General features: G+C 42.5%; 1 protein-coding gene across 1 annotated transcript in view; it reads left to right on the top strand.

Moving 5' to 3' along the window:
- The first annotated feature begins 2,391 nt into the window (after positions 1-2,391).
- The window catches only part of LOC311247321 (uncharacterized protein), a 163,589-nt gene continuing 141,489 nt past the window's right edge, over positions 2,392-24,491 (top strand). Inside the window, 1 exon segment of the mRNA XM_084337678.1 lies at positions 2,392-2,491. Coding sequence (XP_084193804.1) covers positions 2,489-2,491 — 3 coding nt within the window. The 5' untranslated portion in view covers positions 2,392-2,488.

Raw genomic sequence — 24,491 nt, 5'->3', positions numbered from 1 at the left:
CCTTTTAAATTTTAGACAAACAAAACACTTTGCTTTCATGAAATATTGTAAGCCGTCATTTGAGGCTTTATAAAAGCAGCACAATGAACACAAATCTGTCAGTGCAGAGTCCGACCTCATCTTAAATAACAAACGGCATTGCTTGTTGTAATTAACAAAGAGAGGCAGAGTTGATTTAGCAAAAAAAAATATATATATAATTTATATTTTTATATTTTTTAATAATCAAATTTTATTTTCATATTCGAATCCCATGCCCATCGAACGAAGCTTTGAAGTATTTAAGACAGCCCTATTAAATGGACTGTTATATCTTATTAAATTGTGGACATTTATTCATTCCCACTTATTAGACACTATTTCTGATGGTAAAATGAGCGTACAAAGCAAAATACAGAATTCTGAAATATTAAAACGGAAAAAACGGAATTTGGAAAAAAATAAAATGGAATTTGGAAAAAAATAAAACGGATTCCATATGGCTCTACCCAGAGAGACGCTTTGAGGCCTGACCACAGTAGGGGACTGGAGAGGTTGTAGGGGGGTGGGGGGGTAGCTGACAAGTGTTGCTTTGTTGTATGATATTGTGTCCATGTCAGTCAGCCAGCCAGACAGTCAGTGGAGGGGTACAACCAGACGTGGCTGTGGTGTGTGTGTGTGTGTGTGTGTGTGTGTGTGTGTGTGTGTGTGTGTGTGGACCGGTATGAAGTCATCTCTCAGCTGTGCTGCCAGCAGCAGGCCTGAGAAGGCCCCTCCCTCTGAGGAAGCTCAGGTCAAACTCTGGGCTTTAAAAGACTCAACCCCCAGCGCCTCTCCTCTCAGTCCCCCCCCGCTGAGTCCTCCCAATGGGCCGAAGGATGGAGCTGCCAGGATGCCAATCAATCTCTAACAGCTCCCACAGTGTGGAGAGGCCAGGCATGACATGCACTCTCTCTCTCTCTCTCTCTCTCTCTCTCTCTCTCTCTCTCTCTCTCTCTCTCTCTCTCTCTCTCTCTCTCTCACACACACTTTGTGCTCAGAGTCTGACTGCATTGTTGTGCTTGTGGTATTATCTGTTTATTACCGTGTGTGTGTGTGTGTGTGTGTGTGTGTGTAGGGTGAGTTACTGAGTGTGTATGGTGGCTGAGTGCTCTCATCTTGGTGTGTTTATTATTGCAGTGAGTGCATGCTCGTAGATTGACAGATCAAAGGCATTTTCCCCTCAGACACAAAATGCCAGGCAAAGCTTTTATGTAAATGGGTTGATAACATGTACATTAGTCTGCCACACACTTGTTCAAACGTTATTCAGATCCAAACGGACATCTCAACGGGAGCATGTCTATGTTCCCCGGGTCCTATGTTCCCCGGGTTCTATGTACCCCGGGTTCTATGTTCCCCGCTTTGATTGATTGATTGAACATTTTAGACCACCAGCCCTGATTCCAAACTCTAACCTTAACCAGTTTGAAAGAGGGCCTAAGCTTAACTGTTCGAAACAAGGCGGACATTAATAATTAATAAAATAAAATGTTATAACATTTTCAATCTATTAATCAATCAAAGCGGGAAACATAGGACCCGGGGAACATAGGGATGATCCCATCTCAACCAGATATTACAGATATGCGGCCACATCTCACAAATATTCAGAGAAAGACATTCAGAAAGCTATCTTTATCAACAATCAGAAACACTTCACTTGCCAATTATAATAAATTTACCAGAATCTGCACAGCAACATATATTTATTTACCTGAATTAATCCACAAATCCTCAAAGTTAAACACCACTCCGAAGAACCGTCATCGATTTCCCCCCCACACTTGTGTTTACTATCTGCCTGCCCTGTGCGAGCAGCCTCCCACGTGAATACTTTTGCGCGATCTGATTGGCCACTGTCGTTTCTGGTCATGTGACATGTGCGCCAATCGTCGGACGGCAAGTTCTGCGCCTATTTCCGGGTCCCTACCTAACACCTAGTTTATCACTGGTTAAGCTTAGGTGACTCTTTCGAAGTTGGTTAAGGTTAGAGTTTGGAATCAGGGCTGGTGTTCTATGGGCCTGCTCTAAGACAAACTCTAACCTTAACCAACTTCGAAACGAAAGAGTGCCTAAGCTTAACCGGTGGCAGGACTTGCCGTCCCACTATTGACGCACATGTCACATGACCAGAAACGTCAGTGGCCAATCAGATCGCACAAAAGTACAACTTGCTTAGGGAAAGTATTCACGCCACCCTGCCAGCAGAGAGAGACAGAGAGGAGGGGCGGGGGAGGGAGGGGTGGAGCAGCGGTGCGGGGGAGGGAGGGCCGAGCCTCGGGGGTAGAAATGACAGGCGGGCCTGTGGGCGGGACCCCAGCCTGTGAGAGCTGCTGCAGTGGGTGAGAATGATAGTATCAAACCTCCAGTGTGACGGTACAGGAGAGAACAAGGTAGAGAGACATAGAGAGACAGAAAATGGTCTTACCTTGGGATACAATACCACTGAGGACACGCATCGTGCACCATGGTGAGAGAACACACACACATACACACTCACATATACACGCACACAATACACGCACACATACACACACTATCTCTCTTTCTTTCTCTCTCTCCCCACATGTCTCTGTAGCCTGTAGCTAGAGGCAGCTAATGTCTGTACCTTGCCGGTCCGGGGGAGGGTATGGGGAGTGTGGGGGGAGGGGGACAACATGACCATGCCTGTCCTCTCTGAGGTGTTGACTTGAAACTTTTGCTGGTCCTACTGTGAAGGAGTTGAGCAGCTGTTGTCCAACAGGGAAGACACCGGTGTCTTGTCCTATGCGTGTGTGTGTGTGTGTGTGTGAATGAATTAATGAAAACTTTATTTAACAGATTGCAGAATGGGTACAATACAGTACGGCTCAATACACACAATACACACTTCTTCTGGATTTTTTTAGTATCACAAACAGTACTGTATTTGAAAATCTGGTATGTCATAAATGTATAGATGTAGCAGTACTGTCTATCTGTATGTCATGTGTGTCATATGATGAATTGAAAATGGGGGACCCTGATGGAAACAAGACGAAAGTCTTTCTCAGGTCTGCATCCTCTTAACAATTGTATGTATTGAGCTGTACTGTACTGTACCCATTCTGCAATCTGTTAATACACTTTTCAATCAATCAATTCAATCAATGCAGACCAGAGAAAGACGTTTGTCTTGTTTACATCAGGGTCCCCCATTTTCAATTCATAGTGACATTTATGACATACACAACATACATGGCATGGTGTATGTGTTTGTGTGCACGCTCTTCTGCTGGATCCATTCGACTCTATTACATTGCGGTTACTGTGCTGTAATAGGACTGAATGGCTCTGTATGGGTGAATTATTAGATGTGTGTGTGTGTGAGAGAGAGAGAGTGAGCGGCTGCATATGAGTGGGGCACATGTGTGTGTGTGTGTGTGTTTCCCTCAGCGCTCCTGTTGCTCGGGGCGTGCGAGGAAGGTCAGTGTTGGGGTTGAGAGTTTCCGGCATCAGGAATAGTAATTTCCTCGCTTCACTGTCATAGAAGCTCCAGAGAGACAGGTAGTGTGACGCTGTCACAGGCTCCTCCCCCTGTTCGGCTGTCCAAGGTGATGCTGACGTAGGCCCCTCCCCCTCGCCGGCTGTTCAAGGTGATGCTGACGCAGACTCCTCCCCCCTGGCCGGCTGTCCAAGGTGATGCTGAAGACTGAGCGAAAACAACTGGATATTGCTGCTGTCTACAGAGAAACATTACTCTCTTTCTCGCCCGATCGTTCCCCCCTCTTTCTTTCCTCAAAACAAAACACTCAAGGAAACATGTGTGGTTTCAATTTGGATCTGTCCTGTGTTTGGGTTCCGATTCCTGGTCAAATTGGAATTCTTTTATTGAACCCTGTCCTGGAAAAGGCTTGAGACAAGAATTGTATTCACAGCGGTCTCCATGCACAATAATACCACAATATTGTAAGACCCGGCGCTCGGTAATGGAGGAAGTGTAAGTGTGCAGCCGACCCCACCAAGAGCTTGGCACCCCTCTCTCCCTCTGGGCTCAGAATACAATGAGTACGAGGCAAGTAACTGGAAACAAATGCTCCAATAAACCCCTCAAAGACCCTGTGTTTCTCATCCAACCAGCCAGCAGTCATAATGTCTTTTGTTCACGGTATTATTGCTGTTGTTGCTGTCCACTTCCTTATGTTGGCGTCTGTTTCCCTCAGCTGCACTGTACTATGTGGTCCCAGCGCTCCGGTGCATAACTCCGTCCGTGTTGTTGTCCCCCGCAAGCACGCCCCCGGCGGTCTCTCTTGTCTCCGTCCAGATGAGATCCACAGTTCCTTCGCGTGTGTTTTGGCTCTCTGTACGTCGCTGGCCGGTACAACTCGGCAGTGTGTTTACAGGTCAAGGATGAGAGAAGGCCGGTCTCGCCGGTCAGGCTAGTGTTGGACCCCTCTCTCCGTCAGCTGTGTTTTTCTCCTCCAGATGGACCACTCTGATGTGTTGCATGCAGCAGCGGTGGCCTGTGTGTGTTCCATCTGCTTTACTCGTTCCCCGCTGCCGCACTGGTTGACTGACGCAACAGGTCCTAGGAAGTGGAAGCTAGGTTATATAGTTATAACCTTGCTATTACTGATGCTTTTATCCAAAACAGGCCAGCAGGCAGGGTAGGACTCTTTCAGCTGAGTAACAATGTTCATCAAACAGTGTTGAGACTTGGGTGCTACAGTGACTTCCAACCGCTGGAATGATCTAAACAATTTTCAGAATATAGTTACTATCGTACTTTATTACAAACTCATGACTGACCCCAACTGTGTTTCTCCACTGTAGTTATCATATTAGTGAATGAGCCTCAGAAAACAGTTGGATGCTGAGAAAATGATTCAAGCATGCACAGTACATCACGTGATTGGATTCAGCCTATACTATCTGAATTGTGTAATAGATAATTATGACATTGATTGATGGCTCAATGTCAGCATTTACTTAATTCACCACACACACCACACACACACCACACACACACACACACACACACACACACACACACACACACACACACACACACACACACACACACCTTTATAAGATTAGCTGATCCTTTATTAATCCCCTTGGGGAAATTCAGGTGTCAAAGCAGCATGGGGATACATAGCTTTACAGTCCTATACAGTCCAGTATCTATATACACTATAGATACAACATTTAAAATACAATATAAAAAGTACAAAATGCAAGATATTCCAGTGAGTGCATGTGGATATGAGTCTTATACATACATGTGTGATGTGTGAGTTCATCTGGTGGTTCTTTGTGTGTTTTTCTTTACTTAGTGCAGAGTTTATAATCTCTCAACCCCATTATCCTTGTGTCTTGGTGGAGTTGCACTCCTCTGGTCTCATACCAGGCCTGCCTGGCGTGTGTTTATTTTGCTGAGGTGGAGGAATGTTCGCACACAGCCCTGTGGCCAGATCAGACCTGTTCTAGTGCTGCCGTATATAAAACGTGATCGTGTTAAGATATGAAACCCTACCCAGTTCCCCACGGCACCACAACAGAGCTGTCAGAGGGGCCATCACGCTGATCAAAGTGACAGATGGAGTTTTACAGCTTCCTCTGATTCATTCCAAGCAATCTGGGACCTAACATATAGGCGGTTCTCCTTCCATCACACATACATGACGTACAGCGCCAACGGTCACTGGCCTCTGACCAACGTTATTGTCTGCATAGTTAACCCGTTGTCGCCCTTCAACCCCCGCTGGGTTATTAAGAGTATTGGCCTTTCGAGCCTGGGAGGTGGCCTTGGTCTGGTCTTCCAACAGCGTTAGGAGCTATGCTGGTTTTACTGATGCCAGCAGCTGCTATGGAGGACTTAAGTGTTTCCTCATCTCATATACAACAGCCATAAAGATTAGACAAGGCAAGGCACACTCGACTCAAGTCTGCTCTATCTCTCTGTCTTTGTGTCTCTCTTTCCTCCTCTCTCTCTCTCTCTCTCTCACTCTCTCTCTCTCTCTCTCTCTCTGTCTGTCTGGAACCCTAAATCCTTTACTTAAAGCCACGACAATGCAGGGGGTCAACGGTGTCCGAAATGTCTTTTGAAGATGACGAAGAGGGAGTGAGAGCAAGAGAGAGAGACGTCGATAGAAATTATGGGATGGTTTGAATATCTCCTTGGAATCGACTATAACTATAAATCACGGACTGGCACTTTGCTGCACTGGCCTGTCGGGAACCTGCCGGCAGATCCAACTGAAGACATGTGGGGTTGACATGTGGAGAGGGAGCGAGGTTAGGTTAAAGCCAGGGTTAGGGCCTGGGCGGAGGAGGCCACCAAATCCCAGGTGGTTTCAGAAGGCCATGGATGCACCAGCCTCTGTCTCTGGAGTGACTGGCTGAGAGTACGGCAAACCATTCCTCCACTGGGAGGGAGGTGGAATGCACTTAGAGCACTGATCAACCCACATTGATGGATAGTTTCAATAAAAGCCATGGTTAAAATGCTAATCACATACACATACTCGCGCACAAAATATGCACACAAAAAGGTACCACTCTGTTACATGCAAATGTACCTTAAATGCAATATTATCATTGAGGCATTGAGAGTTGCATCTGCTAGCATTTTCAAATGCTTCTAATTATAGGTACAATTTATGTCCTCGGAACACAGTGTTTACTTTGGGTTTTTCTTGCCACAACAGATACATAGGAAAATAAAGTAAAGGCCCTTTCATAGTCTAGACTAGACAAAGCACACAGGGACCAGTGTCTTCTAGTTACCACACAAACTAAAATGATGCAATAGCAGACCTCAGCAGAAGTCTGGATAGGCTGTCTGTACATCACTCAGTTTTTCTGTCTGCACAATCATAAGATAAGATATTCCTTTATTGATCCCCTTGGGAAATTCAGGCATCATAGCAGCATGGGGGGGGGGGGGGGGGAGTGGGGGTAGTAAACACTGTGTTGTTTACAGGTAGTAAACAACACAGTGTACAGGTAGTAAAAACAACACAGGCAGTGTAAACAATTTGGTCAATATGGTCAATATAATTTACTATCTGACTAGCTGAAGAAATATTCACATTATGTACACGTTTGAGTGCTGGTACACACTTGGGATTATGAAAAGCAAAGGGTTGCGGCCTGTCTGGCCACGTGTGTGTGCAGTGCACCCATGCCCTGTAGTTTAAGACTAAATTAAGTAATTAACCCCTCGACTGTGAATTTGGATCCCAGTGGATGTAGGATGAAAGTGATTGTTTTGTTTGTGTAGAAAACAGCTGATTGGAGCTTCTCATGCTTTCAGGTGATGTTCAGTGTCATGTCTGGAGTGGAGAGATTGACCCACTGTTCAGCCCCCTCTATAGTCATCAGCAGTCATTTGAGGAATTTCAAGTTGTCTTCATGGTGCTACAAGGTCAATTGTGGGTCAAAAGCAATTTGCCCTTTGTACCTGTGGGCCATAATGCATCCGGAAAGGCTCTATGTTATTTCTGAACAAGCATTCTTTCAAACTTGTCACCAGGGTTGGGTACCGAACTCTGTGCTTTTAAAGGTACCGACTGAATTACATCGGTACTACCGAGTACCGATTCATGCTAGATCAATCGGTACCAAATTTCGGTACCTCTACATGTTTAGTATAAGAGTGTAGTGTATACTAACTATAAGAGGGAGCCTTTCCCACAAATATATATGTGTGTTGGGCAGTAGCTAGCTACAAGTAGTGACGCTACATAGGGATGGGTACCGAATTCGGTACTTTTGAGGTACCGAACCGAAACACGTCGGTACTACCGAGTATCGAATCAAGTGAGAAACCGAAAATAATAATAAAAAAAAAAAAAACGTTATTAATTTATTTTTTTAACTTTTTTTTTTTTTTTTTAACTTTTTTCTTTTCATGTCAACGTTCACACGCACAATATATGCTTACCTAGGATTTGACTTGATTCAACAACAAAGCAGTCGGAGCAATGACAAGCCGAAAACTGTCGAAATTGTAGTTATTTGAAGTTTGGATTTTTTTTTACGACTGAGGCAGGTAAATAAAATTTCTTGAGACTAAAGTACCGAAAAAAGGTACCGTTGGGTACCGGTATCGATTCACAGGTACCGGTATCGGTTCAAATGTGAAAGGTACCCATCCCTAACGCTACATAGCTTAACTACATTTTTCAGTAGCGTGTGATGGTAGCGTCGCTACTTTTGAACCAAGTAGCGTTCTCTGTAGTGCAGCTATTTTTTAGAATCAAGTAGTGACGTAGCGTGAGCAAAACACTACACGCTACTATCCGGAGAAACGGACTAAATAAAGATTTGTGAGAAAAAAAAACTCACTGGAGAAAACCCACTATGATTGGTTGGTTGGTTTAGATATGAGTATGACAGGGTTCGAAATTAACGGGGGCTCGGGGCAAAATGCCCTTGAAAATGGACAAAATGCCCCCGAATATCAGTTAAGGGGGGGCAGAAAATGCCCCCGACAGTTTACTAATTATATATATAATTATATATATGATCTACAGTGCGAGCATTTCCCTTGTATTTGGCCCTAATAATATGTGTGTGTGCGCCACCCGGAAAAATCATTTACTCGAGACGAGTGACGATTACAAAACAGCTCCGCTGTTATAATAGTCCCACATTACACAAGGCGCATAAACGTCCAATCACAGTAGCGCCCGAAAACAAAGTCACGGTACCGGCTTAGGCAAGTTATACATTCAGAATCAGACAACGCAAAAAAATCAGCCAGCCATGAAGCCCATTCATTTTTATTTTGAGCAAAAGAGAGACGAGGAGAAAGAGAGGAATCCGGCTGACATGGCTTTTGAAGTGATATTCGCACGTGTTTTTGCGGGTCCAGTCCCCACGGTATGTTGACAGAATTCGCAAAACACCTTATCGACTGAAGCATAAAAGTCATTAGGATACTGCTCTGCTCTGAATTTAGGGCTTAGTGGGGAATTTCTTCCGACGTTAACGTTAACGACGCACCGAAGCAGCTAGACCATTTCTCCGTGTTGTGTGTAACACGCAGCGGTCCCCGCCTCCTCCCTCCTTGCAACAAACGTTCCACCCAAAAACGGAATTTCTATTTCATAATGAATTAAATAATTGTATAAAGAATTTTCAATGTTCTGTCATCTAATAATATATTCCATTACCTTTCCTATCTGTATCAAAGTCAAAATGTTGGTATCATAACAACACTACAACATACAAAAGCAGCTTGACAACCGATATCCTTTGCGTTTGATTGATTGAAAACTTTATTAACAGATTGCAGAATGGGTACAATACAGTACAGCTCAATACACACAAGTTAAGGGGATGCAGACCAGAGAAAGACTTTTGTCTTGTTTACATCAGGGTCCCCCATTTTCAATTCATAGTGTGCACACGCACAGTATAATAATGCATGAGATAAATAGTTAATAAACTCTGTGTTACTTGAACAATTTTCACTGTGCTCCTAAATTTCTTTGTGTGCTCCTAAATTTTTATTTAGATTTTATTTATTAACATTTTATTTAGGAGCACATGTGCTCCTTGGGAAAAAGGTTAGCGTAGAGCCCTATATATGGAGACATTAACATTACATTATCAAACATAGGGACGAAGACTGTAAAAAAAAGTGTCAACAATGTTTTATAATCCTTATGTTAATTTTCATCATAAAAATTCAGTGCCCCCGAAATACAAAAAAAAGCCCCCGAAAATCAATTAAGGGGGGCAAAAAAAGCCCTTGAAAAAAAATGTTAATTTCTAACCCTGGAGTATGACGACTCACGATTGGGTAAGGTTAGGCCAAAACATTACGGGTAGGCCAATCGGAGGCAGGCAGGGGAGGAAATTAGGCCACTTTACTCGCCAAATGCGAGTATTTTTTAGGTTTGGCGAGTGATTCATGAAGACCAGTTCACCAGTCTGGCGACTAGTAAACAAAACAAAAAAAAACATTCTGCAATCACGGTCACTGGCAAACGGTGCCCGTCTTCTGAGTGCTCGCTTTAGTTGACAGTGCCACGAGAGCACTGCACAAGACCCGCGGACATATAGAATGTTTAATAAAAGTTCCTGCCGTACTGGCCAACCCGCAGACATATATAATGTTTAATAAAAGTTACCGCAGTACTGGCCAACCCGCGGCGGACATATATAATGTTGAATAAAAGTCCCGCGGTACTAGCCATCAGTCAAGGGAGCACTCGCAAACAGATAACATTAAACACAGCAGAAGATGGAAAACAGATAGACTGACCAACAGGGAACTGCATCCATCCCTAGTACAACCCTCGAGTCTAAGGCAAGGACACATTTAAATCACAGAGGTGTATGTTAGTCTATTGGAACTGTATACAGTAGTTAGCTTCTAGTTAGCGTTTTAGCTATATAGCTGCTTGCTAGCTAACGTTAGCCCTGTGTGTGTGTGTGTGTGCTCAAAGCAGCCAGCCCCATGTTAGCTAGGTGTATCTGTTATGACTATAATGTTTCCAAAAATGCACCGGACTACAACGTAAGGTTATATGTTTTATTGCATGCTCAACCAGTGCACAACAACACACCAACCGAACTGACGATACCACAACACTGACGGTATTTCACAGCCCTGTCGTCCAGCCCACCGTGCTGTCTTAAAGGCACAGTGAACACCGTTGTGATGCCTACCCAGATGCATACACAACATTGACGCGGCTCGACAACAGATTGCAGAATGGGTACAGTACGGCTCAATACACACAATTGTTAAGGGGATGCAGACCAGAGAAAGACTTTCGTCTTGTTTACATCAGGGTCCCCCATTTTCAATTCATCATAACATATGACATACATGACATACAGTAGTACTGCTACATACATTTCACATCTACACTTCACAACATACTTCAGTTTTTTTCTTTCACTGCCCAACCCAGTCCAACCCACCATCTTTCACTGCCCAGTTCGCGTGTAGCTTAATGACAAGCAAGCAGTGCAAAAATGCGGAAGCATTCGTCACCGCACGCCACTACGGTAAAGCGCCTTTCTTTTCAGGCCCGCTTTGGGAGCTGTCGCGCGGAAATAGGCTGTCTATTGCCATTCTCTTTGACAAACTCTAACCTTAACCAGCTCCTTAACAGCGCCTAAACTTAACCGTTCTAACCTTAACCAACTCCGAAACAATGCCTAACCTTAACCTTAACCTTAACCATGCCTAACCTTAACCATAGAAAGAATATTGCCATTCTCTTTGACAAACTCTAACCTTAACCAGCTCCTTAACAGCGCCTAAACTTAACCGTTCTAACCTTAACCAACTCCGAAACAATGCCTAACCTTAACCTTAACCTTAACCATGCCTAACCTTAACCGGCGAAAGAATACACGTTAAAAAAAAAATCACGTTAAAAAAAAAATATTTGATGGGATTCGAACTCGCCAGCAAACGAGCCGTAGGATCCACAGCCATGCAGTCTTGCCAATTGAGCTATTTCTGGATAGTGAATAAGGGGCGGTGACTTATATATATTGAGCTCCGCTCGTGTCGAACCAAGGCGGGATCTCATGCGCATGCGCGGGCACCTCGCGCGAGCACGCCGGCGCACGCACGCACCTGAGCGAGCACGCCGCCGCCGGTGCACGCACCTGGGCGCTGGGCGAAGGAAAATGAAAGGCGCATTACCGCACGCCACTACGGTAGAATGCTTCCGCATTCTTGCACTGCTTGCTTGTCATTAAGGAACAGGCGCCCAGTTCAGCCCAACCCAGTCCAGAATAGATCCCTCTTTCTAGGGATGCCCCGATCACGTTTTTTGCCACCGATCGTCGTGAGCCATATCGGCCGATACCGATCCGATACCGATCGTTTTTGATTAAAAAGAAATTAAAAATTATTTTATATATATATATATATATTTTTTTTATAAAATATATATATTATATAATTAGACTTGTACTTGTATTATCTGCGAGACATCGCCACCACGCAACAAGTCAAAATGCTCGCTATCTGCAAACAGCTCCACTGTCTGTGTGTACTCCAGCTACCAAAAAGGATTCTCCGGCGCTGCAGCGGGACCCTATTGGTAACGTTATGCTTTCAAGTTTCAAGTTTCTTGGTCATTTCACATTCAGCAAGCCCTCAGCTCGAATACGCATTCAATCAATGTTATAAGACATTGATATCAGGAGCTATCTGTAGCTACTGCTAGCCGGCTAGATGACGTTAAGACAACTATTTAGTTCAATCGGACATTTCGTTTTGAACAGTGAATTAACGTCAGCTAACGCGAGCTAACGGAGGTATCAACATGCACTACAAGACTTGCTGGAGCATTTGTTGATATCAGGAGCTATCGGTAGCTAGCCGGCTAAATACCGTTAGACAATGCCTACTAAAAGTGAATAGTTGACTGGGTAATTTTGTTTAAACAGTAACGATAGCTAGGTAGCTAACGTTAGCTCAGGTCGAATGCACTATCTAGACTCAGCAGAGGAGGTCCGCCTCCTCTGTGTTTACAACATCTACACGGGTACGGGCGGGGCTAGGGAGGAGGAGCAGTTTGCAGGTCCTGTGCGTCTGAGACAAGCGAGTGAGATATCCACTTGATCAGTTTCCGCGATCGGCGAATATGACTAATTATCGGAATTCCCCGATCGCATATTTATACTAATTATCGGCCGATAACGATCGGTGGCCGATCGATCGGGGCATCCCTACCTCTTTCATGTTAATATGTTTTATGCTAATATTGTGAAGAGAGACACTGTTATTAATGTTTTATGCTAATAAATATTTTAAAGAGTAGAGACACGGTGTGATTATTACTATGAGTGAAAATCAATTTAGACGAAGACATACAAAGAAGTAATTATCACAATTAGCGATTTTTTTTGGCTGGTAAAAAATCTGTTTGGCTGGTAAAAAAAATCAGCTACTCGCCAGTTGGCTGATAAGCCAACAAGTTAGTTTCCTCCCCTGGAGGCAGGATAGGGCGGGACATGCCACTCCAGCTCCGCAAATCAGGAAGTGAAAATCAAAACACAGACCACTGAATGAATGAATTAACCAGTCCAGTCCGCACGAAATGGCAGAGGGATTCGATGTTTCCAGGGCTGATGGCATTGATGAAGATGATGTCAATAACAACAATGCCTCTCCATGGCCCTATCTGGAAAAATGTATGAGTTTGACTGAAAAAACGCCTAAAACATATGTGTTTAGGTGTTTATTGTGTCAGCCAAAAACGAAGCTGCTCTCAACTTCCCACACGTGCAGCACTAACTTGAGAACACATATTCAGGTGAGCTGATGAAAAGCTTTACATAAACATTGTCAACTGTTCCCAAACAGCACACAAGTCAGTGCACTTTTTGTTAACAGCTTTAACTAACAGATCTAAGCTGCTATCATGTTTCACTGTAGGCAGAAAATGAACAATATTATGGGGGTGGAGAAAAGAAAAAACTAGAGCAGTGGTTCTCAACCTGTGGGTAGGTCAGGACCCCCAGGGGGGTCCCCACATGATTTTGGGGCCATGGAATGTTTTGTGAGTTACATATTTAAATACATTTGGTCATTTAGCTGACGCTTTCATTCAAAGCAACTTACAAATTGTGTACAACAAGTCAGCAGGAGTGGTACATATCTAGCAGCCAAGGATAAGTAGTATTTGTCTAGCAGTGTCGAGCTTGAGTGTTATACTCTGAGTACATACTGTAGTAGTATAGACATATTAGCATAGTTGGTGGTAGTATAGACATGGTAGCATAATAGTAAAATGCAGTAAGACCGTTATTATTAGTTAAAATTCAGATATTGAAGAAGTGTGTTTTTGGTTGATAAAGTGGGCAGTTTATCCTGTGCTGAAAAGTCTCCATTCCAATAGAGAGAGTATATATTTTGGTGTTTATTTGATTATTGTTTCACTGCCTTTTATTTATTACGTTTCCACAGTTCTTTCCTCATACTTTATTAACATTTTGTACATAATACAAGTTCATGTTAAAAGGATGACACAAAAAGCCAGACCGAGGGCTTGTTTCATTTTTCTAATAAACAATCAAACTGAACTTTTTTTTGCCTGCCTATTTGTTTGGTGGAAACTTGATCATAAAGTAAAAACAATAAAGTAGTGCCGATGTAGTTAGCTATTCTTGCCATGTTCTTGTAGTGTAGCTTGCTACATTTATCTGGGGATAGCTTCCATTGTAGTTGAGCTATATTTAATCGAGAGTAACTTGTAGTGTAGCTTACTACATTTTCCAAGTAGCTTGCCCATCACTGTATATATATTACTGTCCCGTCTCTTGGGTCTTTGGAAAAACCAGGCGATGTCAGAGGAGTATGATAATTTTTACTGAGGATGGCCAGATAATGTTGATATTTAAAACATTTAAAAACATAATACATGATCATGCAATTTATTTCGTGGTACAACAATAAATAACTAAATGTTCTAAATAAATAACAATGTTGCAATTGAGAAGTTTGGAACTTTTTGTTATTACAGAGAGTACAAAAAAGGTACCGTTGGGTACGAATACAGAACTCCAGGAACTGGTTCTGGTACCGGTATCGGCTCAAACGTGAAAGGTACCCAACCCTACTTGTTGTTACCAACATTGTGCCTGAGGTGGCCCCCTTTAAAGTAAGGACACGATAGTCCTTCAGCGATAGAGAACCAGTTTAATCACCTGTACATTTGTATATCGCTTTTCCACTTCACTGCTACATTTGCACTCTGGTTGGATGCCAAACTTATCTTCGTTGTACTGTACTTGGGCTGTATAATGACAATACATTTTAATCTAATCTAAAAGTGAATGGCTATTAATCGCCAACGGTCTCTTGGTCGCCTTGCATGGGAGCACAAAAGGACTGTGTTATAGCATAATCCCACGGATTCCTATTATGCCGCAGCTTTCAGATCTTACGTTAACGCTCCCGCCGTGTACTTGCTCCAACCTGCATGTGTAATATGAACACGGCAGCGTGGAAACGCAACCCTCTTCTCGATGAGAATAGTACCATTTGGAAAAACCCTTGGACCGAAATGGAGACAGGGAGGCACACCCAGCCCCTTCGGTTTCACTGGCTGTGACAGCTCTGTAGCAACCGAATTCTCTACAGGCTCATTAAAATGTCTCACCTATTTAGCCATTATTTACGAAGAGAGATAACAAGAAGATATCTTCCCGAGACTCAGATATGGAAACTTTCTGTTTCCTATTACTTCCTCCTTTAGCAGAAGATATTCTCTGGTCGTAGAGCAATATTCAACCATGTTCATTCATCAAAACATCCCTGAAAATAAATTGAATTATTAGGTATTGATTTACTTAAATTTCTGTTATTTGGATCTTAACCCTTTCACTACCACACTACAGACGGTAACCGGTAGTGAAAGGGTTAACCTTTTGTAGTGTGGTAGTGAAAGGGTTAAGCCTTTGTCGCGTGGCAGTGAAAGGGTTAACCTTCTGTATTGTCGCAGTGAAAGGGTTAACCCTTTGGTAGTGTGGTAGTGAAAGTGTGAAGAGGAATTCCTATAGTGACATGCTAGGCTATGGTGTAACTCTTGAAACATTCCACCCACAATGAGCGGTGAAGCTCTCAATAAAGTCTGTCAGGGCTCCTTGTTTACAGGCAGACTTGACCACGCGAGCCGAACACGGACCCCCCAGATGTCAACTCCTCCTATGTGACCTCGTGTCGTCACACCCTGCTGAGTCTGGCCCTTACGACCCCACAGGAACAGCAGGACATTCAAATGGTGGAGACACGCCTTTCAATAGCCGAGACTTTAGCCGCAATCCATCACTGGCTGGACGCCAGAAACCCACATATTGTACTGCGTGGTGCCTGGCGGCTTATGGGAATCCTTTGACGTGGATGACGCCGATGACTTCATGCTCGGACCTCTGGGTTTAATTCAGGCAGTCGTGGAGACCGGCAGATCCATTATCTACTCGCCTTATTAGACATTCAACCACAGGAGGGGATTTTGAAGAGCCGCTGAGATTAGCCTGAAGCTTCTTCTGTGGGATTTGGGTTTGTATCAAGAACCTAGCTTCACCTCAAACTAGGGCTGGGCGATATGGCCAAAAATGATATCGCGATATATTTTGGCTATATCGCGATACACGATATATATCGCGATATTTTTACATTTCCTCTAAATCACTTAAAAATGCTTGATTTAACCCTTTGATGCATACAGTCACGCCAATATGGTGATTATTATAAGTCCCTGCAACATATGTTTGCATTATTAAACCATGAAGATGCTTTAAAAAATAATTTAATGAAAATGTACTAAGAGTAGTCTACTGACACACTAATAAAAAAAATTATTTACATCTAAGACAATTTATATAAAAACTCTTGGGTGCCTAAGACTTTTACACAGTACTGTGTTTTCTATCCACTTTAGCCAAACACACACACATATATATATGTATATATATACACACCCTACTGTGAGAAAATAATAATCACACACAAAGGTATAATGGCTTATAGCAGACTTAATGATTTTAGAATATTTCAGATAATGAAATTAGATGTTTATATCATCAACTATCCAGTTAGTATTTATACTGTCTGTAACGTTTGGCTACTTTAAATCATTGAATGTAGAGAGAGAGAGAGAGAGAGAGAGAGAGAGAGAGAGAGAGAGGGGGCGAGAATGAACAAGAGAGCCAGCCCCCCCCCCCCCCCCCCCCCTCGGGGTTTGTTCTAGGTTCGCGTTTTGATCGTCTAAGCTGCCGTAGGTGATAACGTCACACTCGAATGTAAACGGGAAGAGATGGAGATGGAGACACACGGAGATGGAACTTGAATGATATACAGAAACGAATAACTAATAAATATGAAGTTATGTTTAAACTGCTGTTGTCAAGCGTTGTCAATATAACCCACCCCATTTCCTCACGAATGGAACTAGTCTTGTGGAGTCCGCTTTGACCGTTTACCAGGGTTACCAGCTATCGCTAGTTAGCTTAGCATAATCATAATGGATACCTTGGTTAGCAGCTACCGTTAGCTCATTGCTTGTGTCAATTAAATTACATGTTATTAAAGGTCCGCGCTGGTCTGTCTAATGAAATTACAACCGCAACATTATATCGCACTGTACAGCCCTGACTACACTAACGTTAGCCTATAGCTCCGCCGTCCCTTCTCGAGGAAAGCACTGCGAGTGTCTCTCGGCCGCGGGCGGCGCCATATAAACTAAATACTCGATGTTCGCGATATAGTACAGTACTACATCTCGGGTAGAACAATCCGCGATACATCGAGTATACTCGATATATCGCCCACCCCTACCTCAAACTGGTGTGCCGTTCAAATCAAATCCAGTAAAATATCCAAAATGCCACAGGGATATGAGTCTCGTTCCACAATGGAACACAGTAGATGTGAGCACTGTGCCACTGGTGATGGGCTTTGGGTAGTTCTGCCCGCCATAGCTGGGTTCACCCTAGTGAGTCGCGTTCTCTGACACGGTCAAACCCAGCTGTACAGTGTATGAAATTAGTCTCACTATCAGCTAGGGCTGTCTTAAATACTTCGAAGCTTCGAAGCTTCGTTCGATGGCACAAGCTTCGAACATAAAAAAAAAATCGAAGTTTAAAAAAGAAAATACAAAAAAATATAAAAAAAATCTTTCGCCGTCGACTAAAGACGCACATCTTCAACCATTATCTGAAATTGAATAAAACAAATAAAATAAAATAAATCTAACCCTAACTAACCTTACTGTCATGCACTTGTCCTAATAAACTAACCTACACTGTAACACGCAACACTTTGATGAATATTGTTACTCAGCTGATTTGTTGTATCCTTCCTGATGACCTGTCGTACAGAACTTGTAAGTCGCTTTGGATAAAAGCGTCAGCTAAATGACTAAATGTAAATGTGAATGTAAATGCCTTGTATAATTCCACACATAAGAAAGAAAGATACTGGGATGAATAAACAAAATAGGAAATAAAATGTAGAAATGCATGCAATACATAAATAAATATGAATCTCCATATATGAAATAGAACATTTAGATAAGGTGCTACTGAGATGTTTTGGTGAGTTCTTTGTTTTTTTGTGGAAGTAGCCCTTCTTAAAAATGCATGAACATTCACTGATAATTGGTCTGTAGTGGAGTCTACAAGGTCTACATTGCCGGACCATGTAGAATCCGGACCTTGTAGACTGACATAATTCTGTGCATAGTTTAGTCTACACAGGCCATATTTCAAATAATCAAAATCTTACTTCATTCATCTTAAACATTCTTGATTTGGGGGATTGGTAGTTCCCATGAAATCTGAAGTTGTTCAAACGACAACAGCGATCCACCTTGAATTAAATCACACAGCCGTGTTGGCTGCGTCACAGTCACGAAAGGGGCTACTTAATTCATTAATCCAATCCACTTTATTTATAGAGCACATTTAAAAACAACAAAGTTTACCAAAGTGCTGTACAAGTCCCACAACATAAGATAAAAAAAAAATTTATTCGAAGCTTCGAATTAAAATCGAAGCTCGGCCCCGAAGATTCGATTGCCAAAAAAAAATCGAAAGGTCAGCCCTATCGGCACTACCTTCTCCCATGGGAACACTGACCCGACACAGTTGATAAATCTAATCTACAAACTGTTGTTGAAAGTCCGTGTACCTGAAGGTCATTACTCTGTGCTTTCAGCGTCAATACTTTGGCACATATCCTAAGTCTGTTCCACTGCAGAGCATAGCTCTGGTGTGAAATGGACAGTTATTTTTTTTGGTATGAATTCCCTCATGTCATGTTTGTCACGATGTGTGTGGGAAGGGGGGGGGGGGGGGGGGGGGGCTCATGGCACAACAGCTGAAGGAGCTACACAGCCGTCTGTAGTGAAAGGTTAACCTTCTGTAGTGTGGTAGTGAAAGGGTTAATGGCTGTGTTTGCTTTTAGAGCCGCTGCAAAGGTGTGAACTTCTGTGAGAGAACTGGAACAATGAGGTGGGCAGGCTGAAGGACATAAAGAGGCCATGGCTTCAGAATGGAACACGCAACCCCTGTTTTTTAAAAAGCTCTCCCTCTGAGAACTCCGAACCCACCCGCCCCCCGCCCCAATCGTTGCAGTCTGCCTTGGCGAGGGGCCTCTGCTCCGAGGATCTGCGTTCTTGCCCTCTATACACTTTTGAGAGGCACAACCTAAGGGCGCTGAGCGGTCATGATTTGCAAGCAATGTGTTTGATTTCCCTTTGGAATGTCTCACCTTTTTTTTCCGTGGCCGTCTTTTCAATTCCTCCGTCGATTTCTGGTGTGCCGTTTCTTCACGCCAAACCTTTAAATCCCCAATCTGTGATTTTTCTTCACAATGAGTGTGGGGCATTCACATTCTTTAAGACTTTCTTAACCCCTTATACATCTGAATATGAATCTGTTTCACGTTAGTGTTTACAAACATTATCGACTTAAACAAACCCAGAATACAGTGAATACAAACACAGTTTGTAATTTGTGTCTCTGTCATGAGCTCAGTCAGAGAGAACTAGATAATGAAAACATTCTTGATTATTATTTCTGGTGGTAGGGCTACCAGTTTATTTACATTTAGATCACTGATTGGGCCTTTAAACTGATATTTCTAGTGGTGTGGGATAGGCTATTTTAAATCTTTTGACCCCTGTGGAAAAATGGAAACAATTGTGAAATTTACTATTGCCTCTTTTGAAGCGATTTCCAAATAAGCATTCCAACACTTCCTTTAGGGTAAGCATATCTAGGAAAAATGGCTAAATACATATCTGTTTTGACAAGGTGACGTGAAATATTGCCTGGATCGGCTGTTTTTCAACCTCGCTGAGTTATTTTTTTACCTCCAGGTGCGACATATGCTGACGGTTAGGAAGAGCAGCGTTGGAAACAGACACATCCTAATATGTTTGATTTAAAGCAAGTATCCCGAAGGTGTGAGTAGGTCAGCATCTGGCTATTCCCCCACAGGAAGAATGTCAGGAACAACATGGCTGCCCCCCAGGCCCTCTATTAATCAGCCAGAACATATAATTTTAAATCTATTATTTAACACGTGTTATTTTTTTTTATTTTTAGCTCAGATTTTTCCAGATTTAACCTGTTGGCTACACAGGCATTTTCCATCCCACTGGACGCCCTGCCACCCTGTGACGCACCGGGCAGCTGCCATTGTCAGGACAGATGCTCCTGATATAGCCTCTTTCTTCTCCCGGGTCTCAATCGCACACACTCCATCTCTCCCTTATTTTCACTCTCACTCAGTCTCTACCCCTTCCTCCATCTCTCTCCCGGTTTCTCTCTCTCTGACGGACAGCTGGCCTACTCTGTCACTCGTGTGGGGGGTCAAAGTGCAGGTCTCCCGTGGGTCCCCCGGCTCTCCTGTTGAATAGCATGGCTCTTAAGCTACCTCACTGGCGTTTTCTCTGCACCGCCGCACGCACCTTTGCTTTAGCGCCGTGTAAACATGATAAAAGGCCGACTGTTTAACAAAGAGGTCGTGACTTCTGCATTTGGCGCACATTCGCCTTTTTATCCTCTGTAGTTGTTGGAACTGTCGCCAGTGTCGGGACACGTGATTATCTCGGCTGCAGCGAAAGAGTACAAAAGCTTTCAACTTAATTCAGGGTAGGTTTACCATTAACACTTTCAGAGCCCAAGCTTAAAGGCCAACTTGCATGTTGTATTTTTGTTCAATAAACAATGTGGACTAGGCCAACGGTGACTTTCATGAAGAAGGAGAAAAAAGTATTGAAATTGACCCAGTTTTAGCGTTTTTATCAAACATTTTGTCTGCCCAACAATAATTAAATTAGATACCAATGATGTAAACTACCCATAATTGCAGAGTAGGGTTTAACCTGCAAGTTGGCCTTTAATCTTGATTTACCGCTTGAATGTCCACCATCCACTTCAATGTTAGCGTTAATAACGCCTAATCTATGTTTTAAATTATGGCTATGTGTCTAATCTGCCCGACAATGACTCGTTTTCCAGTCAACATTGTCGAAGCGGATTGTTTTTTTATCGGTTAATTTTCGTTTTATAGCATTTTGAAAAGCCCTCGTTTTCAAGGAAAATATAAATATTCCATGATAATCACCCTTTACTGGAATATTCTAGAATACACAAACGTTGTCATTTTTCGGCCTATTTATGAATAGTTTTTCAAATAAACGCTAGATTATCGATAGTATATGTGTACGTATGCACGCTATATAGGCGATCTGAAAAAACGATTCTCTGATTTCCTCAAAGCGATCGCACACACACACACACACACACACATAGGGCGAACGCTGAGATCTCAGCGAATACAACTCTGATTATCCCAAGACTTGTAAAATAGATTCCTTACCTCAGATCAGATGTTCTCCAAAAAGATCATTCCAATTCCTGATCGCCATTCCAAAAATCAATCGCTTTTATTGATCCAACGCTACATACTGTACATATGTATTCCACGCTGTTCTGAGGCTCCACAATGAATCCGATCGGCTCGGGTTACATGCCTGAGAAGTAAAATGTGGATTCCGGATTTTTCTTTTCTCATCCATTTTCATTGAGTCCATTCCAAAAGGGTGCATTACCATCTGGGAGTCGATAGGAGGCGGTTTTTTCACATCTGAGCTCCTACAGGGGCTGCATACCAACGGGAGACTCGGTTGATGAAATATGAATTCAGATCGCTAATAAAATAATGAAACGATAATTGTCGTCGTGGGCATTCAGGCATTGGGCTGATAAAACGTCTTATCACGTTTTTGGGCATTGAAAGTGTTAACACATTGACTGCCACGCTTTTATCCATCAATGTATGATCACTGCCACCAGTCTAAGCCTATGGAGATGTTCACCTTCTTTGCAGGGCTATAACCTTTTAAATTGTATTGCTAAATTGACATTACTATGACCCATTCAACATCGATTATCTGTCGTTCAGGATGTAGGAACGTTATACTTTTTCATTCATATATTCTTCCAAAAATACCATCTAGAATATAAGTATGTTTTTATCATTTTTTGCAGTAATTCCTAGAACGTGAGTTATAGGCATAAACGCATAGATTATCAACTGCCGTTTGTTGCCGATACACGCTATATTACAAATTTCAACTGTACATGATCCTAAACGTTATGACTCATCATGCGCGGATGAACGGGGGGGGGGGTCGTTTATAATTCCGTGATCGTCAGTATGCTTTATGTAGTATGGGTTGATTTATTGATCAGATGGTTTGTAAATAAAGAAATGTACAATCGCCTTGAAAATAACGTTACTGTCCTCTTACCGGCGTTCGCTGATGAGACTGGAGGAAAAAGATCCCACTTATTTGACGTTGATTGACTAGATCCATTTCCGGTTTGTATGGCGCAATAAACGCCCAAATCATATCGATTATTGAGTTATGGCAGCGATCCATATACATGGATGTGTGTCTAGAGTCCCGCAACAATATGTGACTGCCGGACGGATTTCCCAGATGCACAGAGATCACCAGATCCATTTCCGGTTGTAACTCGCCCGATCATCTACCAGGCGGCGGTATTGAAGTGTTGCACTGTTGTGCAGAGTCCCACTGTCTCAGCAGAGGCTGGGTGGCGGAATTATGAATACCATGGCGAAAAAATGAAATATGATCTCAATAACGTCGTACGCCTTGGCTTGGCAGAATTCGCATGACCAGCAAACCCGTCATACAACGTGATTGGCGGTCAATGTGTTAAAGCCCCGCCAACATTTATATTTCAACATTTTGATACATAATATCCCAAGTAATTAAACAATAAATGGGTAATCTCCCATTTGAGATTGTATGCATTCATTTATACCAGATTTCTATGTGAAATAAGAATGTGAAGTAAAATATATGTACAACATTATATGACGCAAAAGGCCAGGATCATCCACACCCTTTGACTTCTTTGTGTTTTAAGCCTATAAGTGCATTATGAACTTCACTGTTACAGGTCTAAATGAAAATCTGTTGTTAGAATGGTTAAGAATCGGATGAGTTCTAGGAGTATATAATGCACAATACTCTACTGTATTTAGATGGTTAGTAATGCAAAAATTAAAAAGCATAATATAGTGATTAACCCTTTCACTCCAAAGGGTTAATGCTTTCACTACCACACTACAGAAGGTTAACCTTTCACTACCACGACACATGAACGTCTGACCAGAAAGTGAGAAAGAGCTCTGGTCAGAACTTACATTAAATACATAATTGACATGACGTACATAAGATACCAGATATGACAAGAAAGGTAAACAAAACCAATGCCCTAGTGAGGAAATGAAAGCGTTCCGTCTGTAGTGTGGTAGGGAAAGGTTAACATTCTGTAGTGTGCTAGTGAAAGCATTAACCCTTTGTAGTGTGGTAGTGAAAGGGTTAACCGTCTGTTACTCTGTAGTGTGGTAGTGAAAGGTTAACCGTCTAGTGTGGTAGTGAAAGGTTAACTGTCTAGTGTGGTAGTGAAAGGTTAACCGTCTGTAGTGTGGTAGTGAAAAAACCGTCTAGTGTGGTAGTGAAAGGTCAACCTTCTGTAGTGTGGTAGTGAAAGCATTAACCCTTTGTAGGGTGGTAGTGAACGGGTTAACCTGTAGTGGGGTAGTCAAAGGTTAACCATCTCTAGTGTGGTAGTGAAAGGTTAACCGTCTCTAGTGTGGTAGTGAAAGGTTAACCGTCTCTAGTGTGGTAGTGAAAGGTTAACCGTCTCTAGTGTGGTAGTGAAAGGGCTAATGGGGCTTAGATTAATTCCAGGAGAAGCCATAAATGTGTTGGGAATAATATGTTTATTAGGTAGCCTATACCTTTGATTTTGCAAAAGGGTTATTTGATTTTAGAATAGATTGCCATTAGAGTGAAGCTATGGGTCAGCTTTGATCACTGTCCAAAGACCATACAGTGCCACTTCTGTTATAGCCTACTGCCAATTATTTAATTAATTTCATAAATAGAGACATCATCCTCACCTGTTACCACTAGGGATGGGTACCTTTCACATTTGAACCGATACGGTACCGGTACCTGTGAATCGATACCGGTACCCAACGGTACCTTTTTTTGGTACTTTCTCAAGATTTTTTATTTACCTAGGGCTTAACAAAATTAATAGTTGGTTTCAGGTTGCCGACCGACCCTGCCGAATTTTTTTTTTTTTTTTTTTTTTTTTAGAATAAAGTTTCATAGAAATCTTAGTCAAACATTTAGTATTATGGATATTAAACATGCTGGCATCCATGTTGTTGTGAACATTTTAATTAAATAAAGAAATTCCCTATCCATAGTCGCCGTGGGAAAGAATAAAATAAAAAAATAAAATAAAATAAATTCCCTACCTACCCATGGCCAAACTGACAACCAACCTGAAACCAACTATTAATTTTGTTAGGCCCAGCTCAGTCGTGAAAAAAATTATCCAAACTTCAAATAACTACAATTTCGACCGTTTTCGGCTTGCCATTGCTCCGACTGCTTTGTTGT

The sequence above is a fragment of the Notolepis coatsorum genome, assembly GCF_963971535.1.
Source record: "Notolepis coatsorum genome assembly, chromosome: 20".
NCBI lineage: Eukaryota > Metazoa > Chordata > Actinopteri > Aulopiformes > Paralepididae > Notolepis > Notolepis coatsorum.
The sequence above is the reverse complement of the archived record's forward strand: the minus strand, read 5'-3'. Positions and strand labels throughout refer to the sequence as shown.